General features: G+C 44.6%; 1 protein-coding gene across 1 annotated transcript; it reads right to left on the bottom strand.

The window, feature by feature from the left end:
* Positions 1 to 1139: 1139 nt before the first annotated feature.
* Positions 1140 to 23243, bottom strand: ZFAND1 (zinc finger AN1-type containing 1). The gene is made up of 8 exons (XM_075316290.1): positions 23084 to 23243; positions 16332 to 16374; positions 12538 to 12577; positions 8430 to 8569; positions 8261 to 8352; positions 5314 to 5435; positions 4476 to 4631; positions 1140 to 2695 (listed from the first exon to the last, which is right to left on the bottom strand). The coding sequence occupies exons 1-8, from the start codon at positions 23136 to 23138 to the stop codon at positions 2525 to 2527; spliced, it is 819 nt and encodes a 272-aa protein (XP_075172405.1). The 5' UTR covers positions 23139 to 23243; the 3' UTR covers positions 1140 to 2524.
* Positions 23244 to 23299: the final 56 nt, after the last annotated feature.

Raw genomic sequence — 23299 nt, 5'->3', positions numbered from 1 at the left:
CACAATGTGGGTATGTGCTTGGCTCTGGCAGAATGAGCTTACATGCAGTGCATATAGCGTACATGTTAGCAGCCTTGCTTCGGGTGACAGACATGCTGCTGAGGTGGAAGCTCTGCAGCAAGAATACACTCCTGTAGAATGCCCTGAGAGTGTAATAAAAGTCCACAACCGAAGGTTGTGGCTTACCAGCCCGCTCTCTGTGTGCCCTCCGGATTCCACCGCTCAAAGACCCTGTGAAGCGTCAGACTTCCTGACAGTATGCAGCATCCAGCGCCTTCCAGTGTAAGAACGCTGAGAAAATGGCGCTGGGAGAAGGAGGGGGGGCGTGTATAAGCCCAAGAGCAGGAAAAACGGAGGGCAGAGAGATACAGGGAGAGATACAGGGGAGGGAACATCTCCCCAGAGAGGAGTGCCCTCCCCTCTGCTGGTCGGGCGGTGGGCGGCGCTGTATGCAAAACATGCAGAGAAGCCGAAACCGAAACTAGGCCCAAACTGAAGCCGGGGCCTAGATTTTAAAATGCGGCCGACGAGCAGGCACCTTCGGCGCGGTTCTCAGGGAAAACCCCCAGAACCGGCCGGAATTTACAGTAACGCTAAAGCACATACTGTCCCCCCCAATAAAAGTACCCGGGACCCCTGAAAAAACGTCTCAATACTTAGCTTTTGAGACGCAGGGCCATGTCCCTGAGTGGGGGTTAACGCTCCTTCCAGCAGGGACCAGACAGGGCTGCGGATGGAGACCGGCCTTCTGCAAGCAGAGAGGACCGTGGAGGCTCCCACTTCAAACAGAGCCTCGACAGAGGATGCGAAGGAGCGCGGCATGTGAAGGCTCCAGCCTTATAAAGTCAACCTTAACAGCACCCGACAGAGTGGGGTGTGAAGGGACATGCCGGGAGTCCAGACTGGACCCGCTTTTCTTCCAAATCTTTAAAATTAAAATAAAAAAATATCAGAGAATGCAAGTGTGTGATCCTCCTGAAACACAAAGCATTGAACTGGGTAGATTGTCATCCAGGGGGTGTATATAGCCCGGAGGGAGGAGCTACACGTTTGAGTGTAGTACTTTGTGTGTCCTCCGGAGGCAGAAGCTATACACCCATGGTTTGGGTCTCCCATAAGGAACGATAAAAAAGAAAATAAACTTAAAATGTAATTTTGCCATTGTTTGTCATTTCACTTTACTTGGAATTATTTTCTCATTTTCCAGTACATTGTATAGAAAATGAATAGTGTAATTCAACGCTACACTGTAACCCACACAAAAACAAAAGCAAAACAAAACCCTCCTAAAGCTATGTAATTAAAAATAATAATAAACAAAAAATTACGACTCCTGGAACAAGGAGGAAAAATAAATGATATAATGCCTTGGTTAGACCCCATCTAGAATATTATGTACAGTTCTGAACGCCCCAATTCAAGAAAGACATCAATATATTGGAGCAAGTCCAGAGAAAAGCAACCAAGATAGTAGAAGGTCTGCAAACCATGTCATATGAAGAACGGCTAAAGAACTAGGGATGTTTAGTTTGAAAAGAGAAGGCTGAGAGGAGACTTAATAGCGGTCTACAAATATCTGAAAGGTAATCACAGTGCAGAGGGAACTACCCTATTCTCATTAGCACAAGGAAGTACAAGAAGCAATGGGATGAAACTCAAAGGAAGAATATTTAGATTAGGAAAAACTTTCTGACAGTGAGTGGTGAGTGGTGAGCTCTCCATCAATGGAAACCTTCAAGCGGAAGCTGGATAAACATATAGCTGGGATGATTTTGGAAAACCTGCACTCGCAGGGTTGGACCCGATGGTCTTTGAGGTCCCTTCCAACTCTACCATTCTATAAATATTGGCCACAGCAGTAAGGGATTATAAAAAAAATAAATAAAATGGCATAGTTTTCTTAATTCATTTTACACAATATTTATTCCTTTAGTCTATCATACTATGCTACTTTTTTGATCTGTTAACCTGTCCGTATACATTAAAATTAAGTTTTCCGCACCTCCTAATTTCATTGATGTATATGAAGACTAGTGAATCGCTTAAAGGTCGGAGGAAAGAAAGATCTGGCAATTGGATTTCGAAATCCGCAATTCTTTTAGGAGATAGGCCGCCGGCTCGTCACTCACCGCACAGGACACATGGACACTCGGCTGACCCGAGGGTGTATATGAATGGGACGAGAGGTCAGAACAGACAGATGTTTAGCCAACAAGTGTCTAACGTGTATGACCAGCCTCGATATAAAGTGGGACATGGGTCACTGTTATTTTAGTGGGTTTAGAGTCCATGTACCCTTGTGAACGAACATCCCAGGAGGCTACGTGAAAAGTGGTAAATATAATGACATCTTTGATAATTACACATTCTGTTTAGCATGAAAAACCAGTTCTGCCGGGGAAGATAAGAGCAAGACATAATGATGTTCCAGCCAATAGCCAAATTACATACGGCTCATAAAAGACTGATAAAAAGTAAGAAAATATTTATTGTACTGAACACACATATATAGTATAATATATACCTATGATAAATACAAACTGGGATCTTCTATTTTATCGCACTCATTATCTAAATACTCAATGATTATATTTCCTCCATTGTATAAAGGATTTTCTGCAGTAGAAAGACACTGATCTATACAGCCGTCCATGGGCAGCGCCGCTCCGCTCTCAGCATGGCACACGCGAAGCTTCTGCAAGACAAATAGGGCAAACGATTAAAGGGAATGTGTCAGCAGAAATTTAGAAAAACATTTTCTGACAAATATTTTATTTTTATTTTATGTTTCTTTCTCTGGGCATCAAAAGGGTGAACTAAGAATATCCAGAGTACGATTCACTGGTGATGAGAACAGGGGGCCTTTTCCACTTTATGAAACGGTCGCATGCGTAATATCACACAATTCATTGTCTATAGGACTGGTGTAGAGCGCTCTCCATCACTCTCAAGACTTTGAATGAGGCAGTAGTCGTGCGTGGGCAATGCTGCTGTATTCAACAGAGGTAAATAGGAACCCTATTCTCATGATCATTGGGGGTTTGAGCAGGAACTCTCACATCTTTTTTCGGGCGGCACAGTGGCTCAGTGGTTAGCACTGCAGTTTTGCAGCGCTGGGGTCCTGGGTTGAAATCCCACCAAAGACAACATCTGAAAGGAGTTTGTATGTTCTCCCCGTGTTTGTGTGGGTTTCCTCCGGGTACTCTGGTTTCCTCCCACACTCCAAAGACATACAGATAGGGAATGTAGATTGTGAGCCCCAATGGGGACAGTGTTCCTGATGTACGTAAAGTGCTGCGGAATATGTTAGCACTATGTAAAAATAAAGATTTATTTTTTTGCTTATTATTTATTTAATCGTATGAACGTATATCTTACCATCATATAAAAATAAACACCAGGCAATAGACAATGATTGAAAAAATATCAAAAGGATAAAAATTATTATTAAAGGGAATTGGTCAGAAAGTTTTTCCTATATAATCTGGCAGCAACATAATATACAGCAAGAAAACCTGATTTTAAGAATGTATCACTTACTGGGATGCTTTATGTAGTTTTCACAGAATCACTGTTTTATCTGATATAGATGTTGAAGAGCTAAGACTTCTGGGCCATGGATAACCCCACCCACACTCGATTGGCAGCCTCATGTGTATGCATTATCAGCAAGCTGCCAATCAATGGCGGAGGTGGGGTTATACAGATGTGCACATAAGACCTAGTCAAGCAGTGATAATTCTACCCTCACCTACTGTATCCTCACATATCCCTTGTAGACTCTGAGCCCTCGCGGGCAGGGACCTCTCTCCTCCTGTACCTGTCTGTGTCTTGTATTGTTTATGATTGTTGTACTTGTCCCTATTATATGTACCCCTTTCACATGTAAAGCGCCATGGCATAAATGGCACTATAATAATAAATAACAATAATCTCCTGCTGATAAAACGCTGATTGTATTGAAACTACAACACACAGCTTAATAAGTGTCACATCCCTGGAATCAGGATCTCCTGCCCTATATTACGGTACTCTGAGATTAAATAGAAAAAACCTGCTGTCAGATTCTCTTTAAGTTCAACTAGTGATAAGTGAATAGTAACTATTAGTGTTGGGATTATTCGTAACAAATCCCATAATACTATTCTGGTATTCATCACAAATAACGAACCTAATGCGAGTCAATGGGGAAATGAATCATTTTTCTGGGAAACCTCCAAGAGAAATGCTCGGGTTCCCCGTTGACTTGCACTGGGTTTGTTATTCGTGATTAATACCGGAATAGTATTTTGGGATTCGTTATGAATAATCCGAACATGAATAGTTACTACTCGCCCATCACTGTCTTTAACACGTTCTTTGCCCCATATAAAATAAAAGTTAAGCTTTAGTTTTTAGCTTCTTTCTTCCTGCACATTTTTCTATTCGGATATTTTTCTAACCCACACTGTACAGACCATGAAGACTGCACATACTTTTGCAGCGGCTTTGTTATTGTCATTTTTCAGGCTTGCTATAGAAGCCGCATAGTCCACAACTTTTCCAATACTCCACTTCTTACAGAAGAACATGGCTTTGCTTTTGTCCTTTCCACCCGTGGGTAAGTATACTTGAAAGTAGATCCTTTCTGCCTGCAGTGTACAAAAATGTAAGCTGTAATCCTGTGTACTCGGCAAAACTACTCCATAAATCTACAGGCATCCATTATACCAGCACATACAGGCCCAATACATGACTGATAACTTATAAAACACTGGTAAAAAAAACCTATGGTAAAAAAAATGCTGTGCGCACACTATGGTTTTTTTCACCAACAGGTCTTGCTGCATGTTTTCTGCAGCAAAAATAATTGCATGTCACTTCTTTTCCGCAGGTACCTGAGGTTTTTGCCATAGATAATGGTCAAAAACCGCAGGGAACAACCTGGGAAAATTTGTGGCAAAACCGTGGCAAAACCGCATGCGGTTTTCGGGTGCAGTTTGCCGCAGTTTTTTTTATAGTGGGTGCGGTACTCTTCCAGAGTCGGCGGAATTTTCTTGAGAAAATTCCATTTTCTAGTGCGCACAGGGCCTTAAGAAGTTTTGGTTTTTTAAAAAATATTTTATAACCTGAATGAACACCGACGGCTTTTATGGACGATACAACAACGATACACAAGAAGGTTTGTAACTGTGCGTCCTCACTCCATTTGGTTGGTGTGTCCCAAACTACCTACTCTCTAGTGATGGCTATAAACAGAAACCATGGTACTGGTGTGAACAATGCCTATGCGAGGAATGAAAAAAATCAGCAAAAATCTGGCCAATGCCTTACCTGGGGTAGAGATTTATCCCCCTGCGCATGTAACTTCAGCTTCATTAATGCCACCTTGGCTGCGGTCTCTGCATTTTTTGCCCCTTTGCGTACTTTATTTGGAGGTGCAGACTTTTTGGAATCTAAAAATCACATTAATGGTATAGATTAAGAAGCAGCTGTCTGCTGAGATACAGGTCAATGGTCGAGAGCTCTGCCAACCTGAAAATAAGTCACAGAAGCAAATTATTCAAGGGACAATTCCCAAAATTGGGTGAATTTCTGCTCAATTAGCTCCAAAGAATATTATTGATCCAAAGTCCAAAACTGCGTTTATAAGGCATGTGGTAAAAATGTCTGCAACTCATCCATTCTTCTGAATGAGGCTGGTGGAGATCCATGCACTGATCACATGCATGCAGAGCAATATTCAGAAGCAGAAATCCCCCTCATGGAGGAAACCATTGGGCTGTGACTTGTACCTCAAGTTCATTCCCTACCCCGGTGGTCTCCATCCTACAACTCTCTGGAAGCTACATCGGCTCTAACAACATGTTGGGAGTTGTAGTTTAGAGAGTAAAAAATGAAATTTCCCACTAGACATCTTTATTAAAGGGAAGGTGTCGTCCAAAAAAAAAAAAAATTCAATAACTGAAAAAATGTAAAGTATTAATGTTTTGTTTAAATATTATTTGTTTTTAATTGCACAAAATATATAATATATATATATATATATATATATATATATATATATATATATATATATATATATATATATATATATATATATATATATATATTTTATATATATATATATATATATAGTAAAAAGTTTGATATTTTCCACTCTTAAACACTAGAGGGAGCAGCTGCTGAAGTCCTACAGAAATCCTACTGTAGAACTAGCTCACATTACAGCTGCAGTAAAAGTGGAATCTGCTCTCCTGTGTGTGATGTCACAACTCCGCCTCCCAATGTGGGTGTTTCCAAAAGGATAAGGGAAGATGAAGTTTAGGATCACAGTGCGGAGCCATTTTGTTGGTGACCGCAAAGTGAACCTAATGTGTAAAGTGTCACCACAGCTGCATAGTGCTCCCCACATAGCAGCAATGCTCTGTCGCACGCACACCCGCCCGTCCACAATACTCTGCCACACACACGCCATGTTCTGCCGCACGCCCGCCCGCAATGCTGTACCGCACACCTGTTTGGGTAGCGGCGGCGGAGGGAGGGTAGCGGCGACGAGTGACAGGGGGAAAGTGAAGCACGCAGCATATGCTGTGAGCTCCACAAAGATGGCGGTGATCTCCTCCCTCTGCTGTGATCTGGACAGCCCAGGGGGTGTGTCCAGCTCACAGCAGGGAGCTCTCTGTGTTACAAAATAGGATCGCAGCCCAACAATCAGAATCAATGCACAGAGGGCTGCCATAAAGGAGGTGAGTAACTGTCGCTTCACACAGCAAATCCAAGATGGCAGCTCCCAGGGCTTCCGTAAAACTAAAATTAAATACAAACTAAATAAACAATGAATTTATTTTTTTTAATAAAAATACTTTATTTCATAATCACTATTATTAATGCCAAATTAAAAAATTCAACACCTTCCCTTTAAAGGGAACCTGTCAAGTCCAATATGCACCCAGGACCACGAGCAGTTCTGGGTGTATATTGCTAATCCCTGCCTAACTGTCCCTATATACACTAGCATAGATAAAGAGATCTTCAGAAAAACTATTTCTAAAGTTCTTTTATCTTATGCTAATGAGCGAGGGGACTAGTCACAAGGGCGTTACGTCCCCCGACTAGCCACCCTCTTAGCATGTTAGTACGCCCACAAAGGCGTGCTAACATACTATTCAATGCAGCATCACCAGCGGTGATGCTCGTACCTGTGTCCGCTGTGAACGCGGAGCTGAATGCTGGGCACTTCCAGTCATGTGCAGTATGAAGCCGGGTGTACGTGTCCTGGCTTCAGAGAGGTCTACTGAACTTCACCGGAAGTGCAAGTTATTTAGCTCAGCGTTTACAGGTACGCGCATCACCACTTCTGACGCTGTATTGAATAGCATGTAAGCACGCCCCTATATGCGTACTAATATGCTAAGAGGCCAGACTAGTCGGAGGAAGTCATGCTTCTGCAACTAGTCCCTGTGCTCATTAGCATAAGATAAAAGATCTTTACAAATACTTTTTCTAAAGATCTCTTTATCTATGCTACTGTATACAGGGACAGTTAGGCAGGGATTAGCAATATACACCCAGAACTGCTCGTGGTTCTGGCTGCATATTGGACCTGACAGGTTCCCTTTAAATCTTAGGCTAGTTTCACACATCCGGCTTTTTGCCGGATTAGGCGCACTCCAGTACAGTGTATACAGTACAATGGCAGCGCGACAAGCACTGGTCACATGCTGTCATGTGACCGGAGCATGTGACCCGGAAGTTGCGCCGCTGCTATTGTACTGTATACACTGTACTGGCGTGCGCCGAATCCGGCAAACCAGTGAAAAGCCGGATGTGTGAAACAGGCCTATAGGATAAGGATTTTTAGCCCAGCTGCTCTATAGTATGTAGGACCTGAGTACTTGACTGATGAAGGCTATTGTATGTCCATACTCCCTGCCCTGCATCTATCTTTAAAGAGCTGCCCATGAAGATATACACTGTGTACAGCATTACAGCCTATGCCAGCACTATATAAATAAATAATAGGACACTTATGGTTTGCTCACACGTTGTGTTTTTGCACCCCAAAAAGCAGCGTCTTACAGAAAAAGCATAAACAATTGCTACAATCTCACACCGATGCTGGTTATTTTTTCCTTGCAGACCTGAACCTTCAAAGCATTTTTTCTTTCTAAACTCTGCAGGATATAAATTCTCTTCTGTTTTTTTTTTGTTGCAGTATTTTTGATCCATTGACAAGAAAGGGGAAAATAACGCAAGTAAAAATGCAAGAACAACGTACCCACAATCTCCTTCACCAGCTGTTGGGTTGCAGCCATGCGTTGCTTTGGGGCCTCCAGCTGGTCACATTCATGGTCAGGCTGGTGACGATGCCTGCAAAAGACAGAGGGCGCCACATACAGCGAGGCAGAATATGGGAAAGGCTGCGACACGTCTATGACCAAACTAACCTCAAGCAAAAATGTTTCTTGCAGAAAGGACATAAAACCTCCACCAACTCCTTCCCGCTGCAGCCGGTGTAAGTACAAGGGTGCTGGGTGCTGCCTTCAGACGGTCCACCACCACCGCCGCCGATACTTTCTATCGTCACCTGGGAAAATACGTTAATACACATGTAGTGAATGGTCCGGTGTCAGCATCCATCACTACATAGTCCAAGCACCAATATCTGCCACCCCCAATCCTGTCTATCATGTTCTCCAGGGTATCAGGAAACAGATCTAGCTCCCAGTGATCCAATAGCTGGAATCAGACCCAACCCCTAATGATATCCAGCCCGATCACTTCTGTGACTACCATGCAGCTCTGCTTAGTGGTGTCATTACACAAGTACATTTGTCATCCAGGTGCATGGGAACATTGGATGACAACACATCTGGGAACTGCAATAATGACTGTAAGTGGTTGTCAGAAAAGCAACTAGAGAAGAAATAGAAGCAGCCAAAGACTTAAAAGGGGTATACCCGTCTCCAAGATCCTATCCCAATATGTAGTAGGTGTAATAATAATAATATTAGCAAATACCTCCAATTACAAATGTAGTATAGCTCTCCTGATATAGCCATGTCTGTCTCTTACCTTATGTGCAGGGCATTGCAGCTTAGATATCCATGGTTACGACCACAAGCAACTAAATGACGAGCAAATTGCCACTATATCAGTGGATGTAACCGTGGACACCTAAGCTGCAATGCCCTGCACATTAAATATCAAAAGGGTGTCCAAAAAAAGTGTATAGTAGGAAAAGTTCTCCAAACTCACCAAGCTTCTAGAACCGGACAAATAAATGTAGGAAATTACGATCAATTTCCACAAATGATGCCAATACAGGCAGTGGCTGAATGGTAGAGCTGCTGCCTATAGTCAAAGAGCTCACAAGTTCAAGAGTTCTAGCCCTGTCCCGGGAAATCAGAACATATGAGAATTTAGGCCCCCTGATGAAGCAAGCATGAAACGTGCGTTGGGGTTTAGGTGCCAACGATGACCCGAGGTCACAAATACCTCTGAACTACTATTGAGGTAGCTTTCCGTGATCATTGTAATCCTTTTGGGTATTACCATACTATTGATAGACTTTTAGCCTGTCTGTATGGGTAAAATTATTTTTTATACTAGTTTCCAATCTTTGGACTTTTGTCAGTGATTATTATCCCGGGCTACACTGCCATCTTGTGGCGCTTTTGAGGAATTACACTGTACATATCTATACAATTTTGTAGTTATATTTGGTTTATTCATATTAAATTCATTGATTTATTTTGTTATTACAGTATACTTTCATCATTGTGTATACATTTGTTCACATTTTGTGGTACTTTTGAGGTAGTTTACTTCTTTACACTTCATTGTGAGTGTTACATTGTATATGTTTTACCTCATTTAGTCCGCCTTTTGTATAAACACTCATTACCTCTTTTAGATAATATATTTTGTATTATTAACATTTGTACTTTATCCTGTTTATCCATCTCATTGCATTAATATTATCCATCTCATACTTTATACGTACAGTTACATCATTTGTGCATTGGTAGCGCTCTGTTTCATTGTATCTGTGTGCATTTTTGCCATTATTACCTCGGTCCGGTATTTAGGGCCCCCTTTTGTCTTGTTCTTGTAGTATTTTTTAAATTGGGATTTTTAATTATTTTGTCTAATAAAATTATTGATTTGATATATTTTTGCACTTTTGGCTTTATTTGTGGAAATTGATCGTAGTTTCCTACATTTATTTATTTTAATGCCCTGCACATGAGGTAAGTGACATAATGAATCAGAAGAACTATACTACATTTCTAATTGGAGGAATATGATAACAGTCTTAATATTACACATACTACACAATGGGACAGTATCTTGGAGATGGGAATACCCCTTTAAACTCCCCAGTGGTGTACATTACTGTAATGGTGTGATGTTGTGTATAATTTTGTGTAGGTTCGTATTTCAGGCGTGGTGCTCTTTCCATTCTATGTATTATTTGTCCTGTCTGCAGGTTTATAACCCCCTGAAGTGTTTCTGTCCCTAGGTCTGGGGAAGGGTGCCTGAAATCCACCCTAACTCTCTGCTTACCTGGGTCATTATTCAGTCTGTCTGAGAACTACAAGAAAGAAGCAGGAAGATTCATCCTCTGGGGGAGAAGCTGAGGCTGCCCAGAGAGACCTGAACATTTATCGCTTACTGGCTGTATCCATGTTCCTGGACTACTTTACCCTCTGTGTGGTGGATTATTTTATGGACTTTCTGATTTGCTTGCTATAAATGTCCTTTGCATTGTCACTCATCTCTTGCTCTTTTGATTGTGTGATACCGGAAAAGGACCCCATGACAATTACTATTATCGGATAATATTTATTTCTATGAATAACGATGCATATTCTGTAAATTGATCGGTACAAAAGGATACATAGTGGATACTGCCCCCTGGTGGGTGAGCACTGCATTACTTCTACAGCATCGCACATGGAGAACATGTAATGGCAGAAATCATTAGTTGGTTGTTAGAACTTTGCTCTGACAAAGAGAGATGTATCCGTAGTTGTGATCAGTGAGGTCCTCTGTTTAGACCCCAATCATTCACTAAAACAAAAAGGGCAGAAGATCTGTTCCCCTCCGAGTCAGACAATAGGGTCAATAGAAAGTCTGGGTCTCTCCTCAGTCTCGGGGAGAGCAGCGCTTCCTTGTCTAAGTCTGTGCGCCCACAAAATGTTTTTGGTGACTTTTTGACGCTGTGTATTTTTGCTGCATCAAAAACGCAGCATCTTCCAATTCCATTAGGCTATGTCCGCACTTTGCTTTTTACCTCCTTTTTTGCTGCTTTTTCAACTGCAGCGTTTAATGCCAAAATGGTCGTGTTCTGCTTTTCAGGCAAAGTCTATGGGAATTTGGGCTTCTTGTCCGCACTATGCTGTTCAAAAAGGTGCCTTTTTGTTGCAGAACTTTGGTCAAAAACTCAGCTTTGCAGTGCAAAACTCAAATGGCAAAAACAATTGACATGAGAAATTTGAAAGGCTTTGTGCATGTTGCTTCTTTTTTTGTGCTTTTCCATGCATTTTGCCATTGACAATGATAAAAAAGGCAGGGGTTCTTGCGTTTTTCTGCCAGAGGGTGCGTTTTTCGCTGGAGAAAAAAAAACTGCAGTGTGCGCACATACCCTTAGGCTACATGCGCACGCTGAATCTTTTTGTGTTCACAAACTGCAACCAAAACTGCACCTTGTCAGAGAGCCTGAAAATGTCACAAAAAACGCTTGTAATTATAGGTGCGTTTTTGCTGCGTTTTGGTGCGTTTTTCATAACATGCGTTTTTGCTGCGTTTTTGTGACAAATGTTGACAAAAACGCAGCAAGAATGAACATGGTGCATTTTTTTTGTCACAAACTTTTGACAAATAAAACGCTGACAAATACACTGCAATGTGTGCACAGCAAATCTGACTTCTCATAGACTTTGCTGGGAAGTCAAATGTCAGAATGTTCTGACAACAAAACTGCAGCCAAAAACGTAGCAAAAAACGCAGAGTGTGCATGTAGCCTAATACTGTAAAGGGTTGTGAGAGTATGACATATTGATGGCGTATCAACATAATTGGTCATCAGTAGGAGATCGTTGGGGATCTTATAACCGGCAACCCTACTGGTCAGCTGAAAACTGCTACTGAGCAATGAAAAGGAAATATGGTGCAGTTCTCAGCAGCGGCCAGTGAGCAAAGTATTGTGCCGTGACGTGCCCGTACAACATTTGGTTCCGGCTGCTGCCGGAGAAGTGTTCAGGTAATCGCTGATCTTTGGAAAGGACGTGTTGAAGCACTGACTGTCGTGCGAAACAGCCAACGTCCCGCACTCCTTCTTACCTGTATTTTTTGATGGACTACAGAATAAAATGTTTGACATTCTAATGGTGAGTGCCATATTTTTTCTCTCCATTTTGTGGATATTTGGTGATCTCACGTTGATGACCAATCTTGTGTATAGGCCAATATGTCACGTTCCACACAACCCCTATAAAGTCTAAAGAGAAAACACAGTTTACTGATCTAGACAAACAGAACTTCCCTCACCTCGGGGCAGCCATGGGAATCCCGGCTTCTATGTGCGAGGCTTTAGGGGAAAAAAAACAACTATTTAGAACATTTTCTTATATTTCATTCACAGCAGCATGAAGGACTGTAAAGATGTGAAATATCTGGAATAAACATTACACGAAAAATAGAACAGTGCAAACCTCACGATAGCTGTACAAGCGATCAGTCAGAAGGAAGGAGTGCGGGAAGTCCTGAGGATCTGCCGCACGTGGAAGACACATTTCACTGCCACTCTAACAATTAGCAGTGAAATCAGTAGAGGCGATTTCCTAATATGATCTTATTACTGGAGTCCTAAATCTTTACTACCAGGGGAATTCAGTCAAGGACGGGGAATGCTTTTTTATTTGTTTTAGTGAGGAAGCCGTACAGAAACCGTTTTATGGTTAAAAATGCTGGAAGAAACAGTAAGCGCAAATAGGGTCTCATCCTAAAACACTGTCAGCAAAGGTCCAGGGAAAAGGATGAGACGGCACTCTCCACTTTGTAGCCGAAAGTCTTCTTTATTACAAAATGTGCAAGGTAAAATAGTGGGAGAGGACCTGGGTTCAGGCCCTCTCATGGACGACGGCCATTTCGCGTCTAATTGCGCTTCAACGGGTGCATGGACCCGTTGAAGCGTAATGAGACGCAAAATGGCTGTCGTCCGTGAGAGGGCCTGAACCCAGGTCCTCTCCCACTAATTTACCCTTCACATTTTGTAATAAAGGCATGGACCCGTTAAAGTGTAGACGCGAAACGGCCATCGTCCGTGAGAGGGCCTACACCCAGCTACTCTCCCGCTATTTTACCCTTCACATTTTGTAATAAAGAAGACTTTCGGCTACAAGGTGGAGAGTGCCATCTCATCCTTTTCCCTGGACTTTATACTGGAAACTTATTGTTCCCGTGACGAGCACCCCTGGGCCGTGTTTCCACGTGGAGTACCTGAGCGGATTCTCTCCTATGTGACACCTGTCCAGATATTGCTTGGTAGTGCGGGACTTCTTTCTTTTGTGGTTATTATATTACAGTCAGCAAAGGTGCTGTAAGGGTAGCCTCCGCTGATGTGATTGTGAGAGTCACAACCACTGTAATAGCATAAATAAGGCTGCAGCAGAACCCACGTGGACATGCAGCTCAAATTTGTAGAGAAAAGGGTTAATAGATTGCGCTGCCGTAGAAAAGAGAATCCATGTAGAAGGAATAATTTTGTCTACGCGTTTCAAAGCCTTATGGCTTGTTCCTTAGGACAAATCATATAGAAAACATCTTTTTGTATATGATTTGTCTTGAGGAAGAAACCATAAGGCTTTGAAACGCGTAGACAAATAATCATTTTTTCTAAACGGATCCTCTTTTCTAAGGCAGCATGGTCTATTAACCCTTTTCTCTCCAAATTTAAAACGCAGAAACTGCTTTATGGCAACCTGTAATCTCTGAATAATGTCCTAACTACTGAAAATAGAAAAAAAAATAAAAAAATATACAGCTACCCCAAATAACTGATCATGCTCCAACTCTCAATTAAAGTAGTCATCTGATTATTACTACAGCCCTGATACTCAAAACACTTCCTCTTCTACCCCTGAGGGAGCTGCGAAACGTCTAGGTCAAACACCAAAACCCCAGCCCTCACCCAACTCGTACTGGGTCTTACATTTTCAGTGATGTATTATTTCATTACTGATGCACTCCTGTGATTAGCCACGGCCATTCTCACTTAGTTTTGGAATATCATCGCTTTGTGGGTTGTACTATTAAAGTGTAGTTCGTTTTGTTTTTTAATTAGACATTATATGTTGCTTTTGCATATTCATTATACAGTGCCTACAAGTAGTATTCAACCCCCTGCAGATTTAGCAGGTTTACACATTCGGAATTAACTTGGCATTGTGACATTTGGACTGTAGATCAGCCTGGAAGTGTGAAATGCAGCAAAAAAGAATGTTATTTCTTTTTTTTTTTTTTTTTTTAAATTGTGAAAAGTTTATTCAGAGGGTCATTTATTATTCAATCCCTCAAACCACCAGAATTCTGTTTGGTTCCCCTAAAGCATTAAGAAGTATGTCAGGCACAAAGAACAATGAGCTTCACATGTTTGGATTAATTATCTCTTTTTCCAGCCTTTTCTGACTAATTAAGACCCTCCCCATACTTGTGAACAGCACTCATACTTGGTCAACATGGGAAAGACAAAGGAGCATTCCAAGGCCATCAGAGACAAGATCGTGGAGGGTCACAAGGCTGGCAAGGGGTACAAAACCCTTTCCAAGGAGTTGGGCCTACCTGTCTCCACTGTTGGGAGCATCATCCGGAAGTGGAAGGCTTATGGAACTACTGTTAGCCTTCCACGGCCTGGACAGCCTTTGAAAGTTTCCACCCGTGCCGAGGCCAGGCTTGTCCGAAGAGTCAAGGCTAACCCAAGGACAACAAGGAAGGAGCTCCGGGAAGATCTCATGGCAGTGGGGACATTGGTTTCAGTCAATACCATAAGTAACGTACTCCACCGCAATGGTCTCCGTTCCAGACGAGCCTGTAAGGTACCTTTACTTTCAAAGCGTCATGTCAAGGCTCGTCTACAATTTGCTCATGATCACTTGGAGGACTCTGAGACAGACTGGTTCAAGGTTCTCTGGTCTGATGAGACCAAGATCGAGATCTTTGGTGCCAACCACACACGTGACGTTTGGAGACTGGATGGCACTGCATACGACCCCAAGAATACCATCCCTACAGTCAAGCATGGTGGTGGCAGCATCATGCTGTGGGGCTGTTTCTCAGCCAAGGGGCCTGGCCACCTGGTCCGCATCCATGGGAAGATGGATAGCACGGCCTACCTGGAGATTTTGGCCAAGAACCTCCGCTCCTCCATCAAGGATCTTAAGATGGGTCGTCATTTCATCTTCCAACAAGTCAACGACCCAAAGCACACAGCCAAGAAAACCAAGGCCTGGTTCAAGAGGGAAAAAATCAAGGTGTTGCAGTGGCCTAGTCAGTCTCCTGACCTTAACCCAATTGAAAACTTGAGGAAGAAGCTCAAGATTAAAGTCCACATGAGACACCCAAAGAACCTAGATAACTTGGAGAAGATCTGCATGGAGGAGTGGGCCAAGATAACTCCAGAGACCTGTGCCGGCCTGATCAGGTCTTATAAAAGACGATTATTAGCTGTAATTGCAAACAAGGGTTATTCCACAAAATATTAAACCTAGGGGTTGAATAATAATTGACCCACACTTTTATGTTGAAAATGTATTAAAATTTAACTGAGCAACATAACTTGTTGGTTTGTAAGATTTATGCATCTGTTAATAAATCCTGCTCTTGGTTGAAGTTTGCAGGCTCTAACTTATTTGCATCTTATCAAACCTGCTAAATCTGCAGGGGGTTGAATACTACTTGTAGGCACTGTAAGTTTTGTGCATTTTCATCCGTTTACACTGCCTTGCACCATAGTGAGTTGTGTGCCTTGGGTTCAGGTTTAGGGGGCGGTTTATAGGGTACCCCCACCCCCACATCAGGGAGGGGGCACGGCTTGTCCAGGAACCTTTCTGGTACCATTACGTTACTGATGTTCTACATTTTTGGTCCAGCCTTTTGTCTTCTGATTTAGTGTCCTCTCTTTTCTTATATAATTTGCTCTTTTACGCCTTGTTTGCACATATTCAGTATATAGTATGATACAAATATGACTATTGCCAGCGGTTCGGGCCTTTTCGCTATGTATATAACATTTCCCCATTACACCCTATAAATATTACAGGGTAAATGACCGGAATGACACTGACCAGAAGACTCGGGAGCAGCCGTCACACACGAAGGGAAGGAAATCTGCACAAGAACGCAATGGAAACAGTTAAGACATGATCCACTTTAAACAGTATTTTACAGGTGATGTCTATAGAAAAAGGTGAGTAAAGCTATAAATGCTGCGCTCCATTTTCTTTTTTACTTTCATGACATTTTCTCCAATTAAATACAAATCTGTTCCCAAATATCAGTGATTTCCATGGGGAACAGAAAACTGAAGGAACTAGACTGTTTGTATTATTCCCAACAATGTGGCGTTGCCATCAGTGGAAGAGCGAGTCTTGGTCTCAATCAGACGTCCATTCTTCATGGATAGCACACATGTGTGTCTACAAAAAAAAAACAAACACAAACAGAAAAAAATCCCACAGATATATGTCCAGTTTGATTGGAATCAAAATTACCCACAAAAGTCTATGGGTTCATGAAAATCACAGAGAACAGTGGATGGCATCAAGTCGTGCACTGTCCGAGATTAACACTAAGGCAGGCTTTACACGCTACGACATCGCTAACAATTGCTAGCGATCTCAAGCACGATAGCACCCGCCCCCGTCGTACATACGATATGTGGTGATCGCTGCCGTAGTGAACATTATTGCTACGGCAGCTTCACATGCACATACCTGGTCGGCGAAGTCAAGGTGACCGCTGAACAATCCCTCCTTCAAGGGGACGTGCGTTCGGCATCACCGCGACGTCACTAAGCGGCCGGCCAATAGAAGCAGAGGGGCGGAGATGAGCGGAACGTAACATCCCGCCCACCTCCTTCCTTCCGCATTGCCGGTGGACGCAGGTAAGGAGATGTTCGTCGTTCCTGCGGTGTCACACACAGCGATGTGTGGTGCTGCAGGAACGACAAACAACATCGTACCTGCAGCAGCAACGACATTATGGAAATGAACGACGTGACACAGATCAGCGATTTTTTACGCTTTTGCGCTCGTTCATCGTCACAGGTAGGATTTACACATTACGATGTCACCACCGGCGCCGGATGTGCATCACTAATGACGTGACCCCGACAATATATCGGTAGCGATGTCGCAGCATGTAAAGCTCGCCTAAGGCCGGTTTCACACATCAACAGTATTTCGCCGCTTTGCCGGATCCGGCACACTCCAGTACAGTGCAATACAGTACAATGGCATTGCAGCAACCTCCGGTCACATGCTGTCATGTGACCGGAGCATGTGACCGGAGCTTGCCGCGATGCCATTGTATTGTATTGCACTGTACTGGAGTGTGCCGGATCCGGCAAAGTGGCGAAATGCCGGATGTGTAAAATGGGCCTAATGTGTAGGAGAACCTCAGTCATTGCCATTTATTTATCCATATGTGAAAATCGCTGATAAAAATGGACACAATCAACAAACACTGATGAAGAATCAATGACGTCTGAATGAGGCCGTAGGGTTGGGATCACACAAACCAGTCACTCTGCACTTTTTGCCATGATTGCACCAACAGCAGACCGATATATCAGGACACCTACACAGGATTAATGACAAACCAATTAAAGCCATTAGACTTTGGAGGCATCAGTGGGAGCACTCGCTCCAATGTTATTCTATGGGGCAGTACTGACTAGAGGGGTTTTTCCATGTCAATTCAGCATTGGGAAAAAAAATGTGGAGCATGCTGCACCCATTCAAGTCTATGGGAGAGTGCGAAACATCAGACCGCACTCAGATGTCATCAGAGTGCAGACTGATATACGCAGAGACAGAAAACGGAGACATTAATCTCTGCACCTGTGTTCTGATTCTCACATGTGAAGTGATGAGATCACACTCAATGACTCTCCGCTCACGCTCGCAGCAGAGTTTGAGCCGAGTGTCATTGGCAGATCGTATCCGATGCTGTACACTCATCTGACCGAGGCCTACAGTGTCATACAGTGCATCAGTACAGAGTGGCTGTCCGTCAATGCCGGGCATGTTCACAGCTGCCACTCTCAGTGCTGGGAGTGGTGCCTGTTATTGCTTCGGGCACACCTGCATGACTGAAAACTGGCGGCTCCAGGAAGAAATAAAGTTAATTTTCTCTCGGGTGCTGCACTTTGAGTCTACAGGTTAATAGCATTATCTGACGTGACAACTTCCCTATAAACTGTGTATGGCCTCTTTCACACGTCCGTGCCTCCGGTACGTGTATGGTCCGTTTCCTCACGTACTGGAGACACGTACACACGTAGACCTATGTCTTCCTATGGTGTCGGACACACGTATGTATTTTCGCACAGAACGTGTGTCCGTTCCGTACTTACGTGTGTTTCTCACACCGACATGTCCGTTTTCTCTCCGGCATCACAGGTGTCACACGGAACGCAAACGGGTCACATGTAACACACACGGATGTGTTCCGTGTGACACGCATCGGAGACAAGACATGTGTCTGCGAGAAAAAAAAACAAAACTTTACTCACCTTCTCCAGCCCTGCAGTCTCTGCTGTCACTTGCTGCCAACCGCCGCTCATTATGCTCATTGAATATTCACTTCACTGCGGCCGGAAGCAGCAGCAGCGGTGAGTCGGCAGGACCAGAGACCGAAGATCTGCACCACGGACAGCGACGCCAGGGACAGGTGAGTGGAAAGTTCCCGTTCTCCGTGTGTTATCACAGATAACACACGGAGAACACACATGTGCCATACACACAGCTCACCGAGCGCAAAACGCACTTTTGACACGTCCGTGAAACACATGCGTGATTTTCACGGACGTGTAAAAGAGGCCTATAAAAGTGTATATGCCCAAAACCTAAATTACGTTCATATATAGAACACTGGAACACAGAATAATAATATTTACATTGAATATTTGCTCATTCCCCTGTAATCTGCACATATTCCTGCTCATTCCCCTGTAATCTGCACATATTCCTGCTCATTCCCCTGTAATCTGCACATATTCCTGCTCATTCCCCTGTAATCTGCACATATTCCTGCTCATTCCCCTGTAATCTGCACATATTCCTGCTCATTCCCCTGTAATCTGCACATATTCCTGCTCATTCCCTTGTAATCTGCACATATTCCTGCTCATTCCCTTGTAATCTGCACATATTCCTGTTCATTCCCCTGTAATCTGCACATATTCCTGTTCATTCCCCTGTAATCTGCACATATTCCTGTTCATTGCCCTGTAATCTGCACATATTCCTGTTCATTGCCCTGTAATCTGCACATATTCCTGTTCATTGCCCTGTAATCTGCACATATTCCTGTTCATTGCCCTGTAATCTGCACATATTCCTATTCATTCCCCTGTAATCTGCACATATTCCTGCTCATTCCCCTGTAATCTGCACATATTCCTGCTCATTCCCCTGTAATCTGCACATATTCCTGCTCATTCCCCTGTAATCTGCACATACTCCTGCTCATTCCCCTGTAATCTGCACATATTCCTATTCATTCCCCTGTAATCTGCACATATTCCTGCTCATTCCCCTGTAATCTGCACATATTCCTGCTCATTCCCCTGTAATCTGCACATATTCCTGCTCATTCCCCTGTAATCTGCACATATTCCTGCTCATTCCCCTGTAATCTGCACATATTCCTATTCATTCCCCTGTAATCTGCACATATTCCTGCTCATTCCCCTGTAATCTGCACATATTCCTGCTCATTCCCCTGTAATCGGCACATATTCCTGCTCATTCCCCTGTAATCTGCACATATTCCTGCTCATTCCCCTGTAATCTGCACATATTCCTGCTCATTCCCCTGTAATCTGCACATATTCCTGCTCATTTTCCCACTTATCAAGCACAGGGAATATAATCTACACCTGTTTATATGATATTTGTGCTTATTCCCCTGTAATCTGCATATATTCCATGTCTAAACTCCCCTAAAATCCTATTATACCGCTCTAGATTTTTGGACCAAAAAGTTATCATGTTTACTCTTTTTATTTTTCCTTCTGTTCATTCTTCATAGTAAATCCCAGAAAAGTGCAATACAATTTTTTTGTCGTCGGCTTCTTGAATCTTGCTAAAATTTAGAATTGCTAACAATGAGAATTAAAAAAAACAAAACAAAACAAAGCTGAAAAGCCTTGGCCAATAAGGCTGCTTTCACATCAGTTTATTGCAATCAGGCACAATCCGGTTTGTGCCTGATGCAACGGATCCGTCTCAGATTGTGTAAAAACTGATGCAACGGATCCGGTTTTTTTTTATGCTGAGAGAGAGACCCCATCATCACCGCACTCCTGCACGCACCATCACCGCACATGCACCGGCACTCCTGCACGCACCATCACCGCACATGCACCGGCACTCCTGCACGCACCATCACCGCACATGCACCGGCACTCCTGCACGCACCATCACCGCACATGCACCGGCACTCCTGCACGCATCACCACCGCACATGCACCGGCACTCCTGCACGCACCATCACCGCACATGCACCGGGACTCCCGCACGCACCATCTCCGCACATGCACCGGGACTCCCGCACGCACCATCTCCGCACATGCACTGGCACTCCTGCACGCACCATCACCGCACATGCACCGGCACTCCTGCACGCACCATCACCGCACATGCACCGGCACTCCTGCACGCACCATCACCGCACATGCACCGGCACTCGTGCACGCACCATCACCGCACATGCACCGGCACTCCCGCACGCACCATCACCGCACATGCACCGGCACTCCTGCACGCATCACCACCGCACATGCACCGGCACTCCTGCACGCACCATCACCGCACATGCACCGGCACTCCCGCACGCACCATCACCGCACATGCACCGGCACTCCTGCACGCACCATCACCGCACATGCACCGGCACTCCTGCACGCACCATCACCGCACATGCACCGGCACTCCTGCACGCATCACCACCGCACATGCACCGGCACTCCTGCACGCACCATCACCGCACATGCACCGGCACTCCCGCACGCACCATCACCGCACATGCACCGGCACTCCCGCACGCACCATCTCCGCACATGCACTGGCACTCCCGCACGCACCATCTCCGCACATGCACCGGCACTCCCGCACGCACCATCTCCGCACATGCACCGGCACTCCCGCACGCACCATCACCGCACATGCACCGTCACTCCCGCACGCACCATCACCGCACATGCACCGTCACTCCCGCACGCACCATCACCGCACATGCACCGTCACTCCCGCACGCACCATCACCGCACATGCATCGTCACTCCTGCACGCACCATCACCGCACATGCACCGTCACTCCCGTACGCACCATCACCGCACATGCACCGGCACTCCCGCACGCATCATCACCACGCAAACACCGGCACTACAGCCCCCATCATCACCGCACATGCAGGAATTACCTCAGTGACGTCCCCGCTGACAGCGCGACTCCCTACAGTTGCTGCGTGGAGCTGATAGAGAGCGACGGTGTTCTACTGCCTCTCCTGTCAGCTTCATGTAGCAGAGCTGAAATCGTCGTGGGACCCCTGTGGATTACGTCGGACCTGGAGGGGTATTTGGGGATTTTAATAAAATGGTGAAAGAGGGTGTTTTTTTGTCTTTTATGCCAAATAAAATATTTTTTTCGGATGTATGTGTTTATTTACTTTCACTTACAGGTTAATCATTGGGGGTGTCTCATAGACGCCTGCCATGATTAAGCCCTTATTACCCCGATTGCCACCGCACCAGGGCAATTCGGGATGTGCCGGGTAGAGTCCCGGCACTGTCGCATCTAATGGATTCGGCAATTACAAGCGGCTGGTGGCTGATATTGTTAGGCTGGGTGGCTCCCCATAACGTGGAGCGCCCCATCCTGAGAATACCAGCCTTCAGCCGCATGGCTTTATCTTGGCTGGTATCAAAATTGGGGGGAACCGCACGCCAGTTTTTTAAAATGTATTTATTTATTTTACTGCAAGATATAGACCCGCCCACCGGTGGCTGTGATTGGTTGCAGTGAGACAGCTGTCACTCAGCGTGGGGGCGTGTCTGACTGCAACCAATCATAGGCGCCGGTGGGCGGGGAAAGCAGTGAATACGAGATTGAATAATGGGCGGCCGGCATTTTTAACTCAGGAGAAGCCGCCAGAGCTTTGTGACAGCCGTGCAGCGCCGTGCCCGTGATCGGTGAGTGGGTGAGAGTGAGTGAATGAGTCAGTGAGTGAGTTTGAGAAAGAGTGAGTGAGAGAGTGATTGATTTTCTGACAAGCAATGAATATATATCACTTCTGGGCATGCTCAGAAGTAAAAACCGGATCCGGTACATGCTTCTGGCGTTTGATGCATGCCACCGGATTCGGCGTGCATAGACTTTCATTATGTACCATGCCATACAGCGCCGCACCCGGCGCTATGCGTTTGCGTATGCGTCACTAACCGGAGTGACGATTGTTGCCGCAACCGGCAAAAACCGGATCAAACGCAAGTACATGCGGCACAATCCGGCGCTAATAAAAGTCTGAGGAAAAACCGCACCCGGTGGCAAAAAAACGAATGTGTTTTTCCCGCAAATCGCCGGATTGTGCCGCACAGCAAAAAACAGATGTGTGAAAGCAGCCTAAAAAAAAAAAAAGCATTGTAATGTATTATAGGAGTTTAGTTATGAGGAGCCAAGAACACTGATATTGTGAGGAGGATGAGAGCACAAGGACACACAGAAGGCTCCTATACTGTATCTGTACAGGAGTCTATACAATGTGCAGCCTGGAGACTACGCCACAGATCTGCACAGCACTGTGATCAGTTACCCAGCTGCCCGCACCGCTCCGCATCACAGCGCTGCCCGATCTCCAGCTCCGCCATCACAGCTCCCGGACCACACAAGCCGCGGAGATCAGGGCGCAGGAATCAGCGAGGAACTGCTCGTATCGCTGTTGTCATTGCTTTCCCAGACGCTTTTTAATGACGTCATGAAAAGGCGATCTTAGGACAGCTCTATCAACTCCACAGCCGCATTTAGAAAG

Source organism: Anomaloglossus baeobatrachus, chromosome 6 (genome assembly GCF_048569485.1).
Source record: "Anomaloglossus baeobatrachus isolate aAnoBae1 chromosome 6, aAnoBae1.hap1, whole genome shotgun sequence".
NCBI classification, from domain to species: domain Eukaryota; kingdom Metazoa; phylum Chordata; class Amphibia; order Anura; family Aromobatidae; genus Anomaloglossus; species Anomaloglossus baeobatrachus.
This window is presented reverse-complemented; position numbering and strand designations above follow the sequence as displayed.

Excerpts from the sequence above, each read along its gene's own strand:
- ZFAND1 (XM_075316290.1), bottom strand. The coding sequence starts at position 23,138 with ATGGCGGAGCTGGAGATCGGGCAGCGCTGTGATGCGGAGCGGTGCGGG. Across the intron at positions 5,436-8,260 it reads GCTGGTGAAGGAGATTGTGG|ATTCCAAAAAGTCTGCACCT; the intron begins GTACGTTGTTCT and ends TGTGATTTTTAG. Across the intron at positions 2,696-4,475 it reads ATAACAAAGCCGCTGCAAAA|AAGCTTCGCGTGTGCCATGC; the intron begins GTATGTGCAGTC and ends TTTGTCTTGCAG.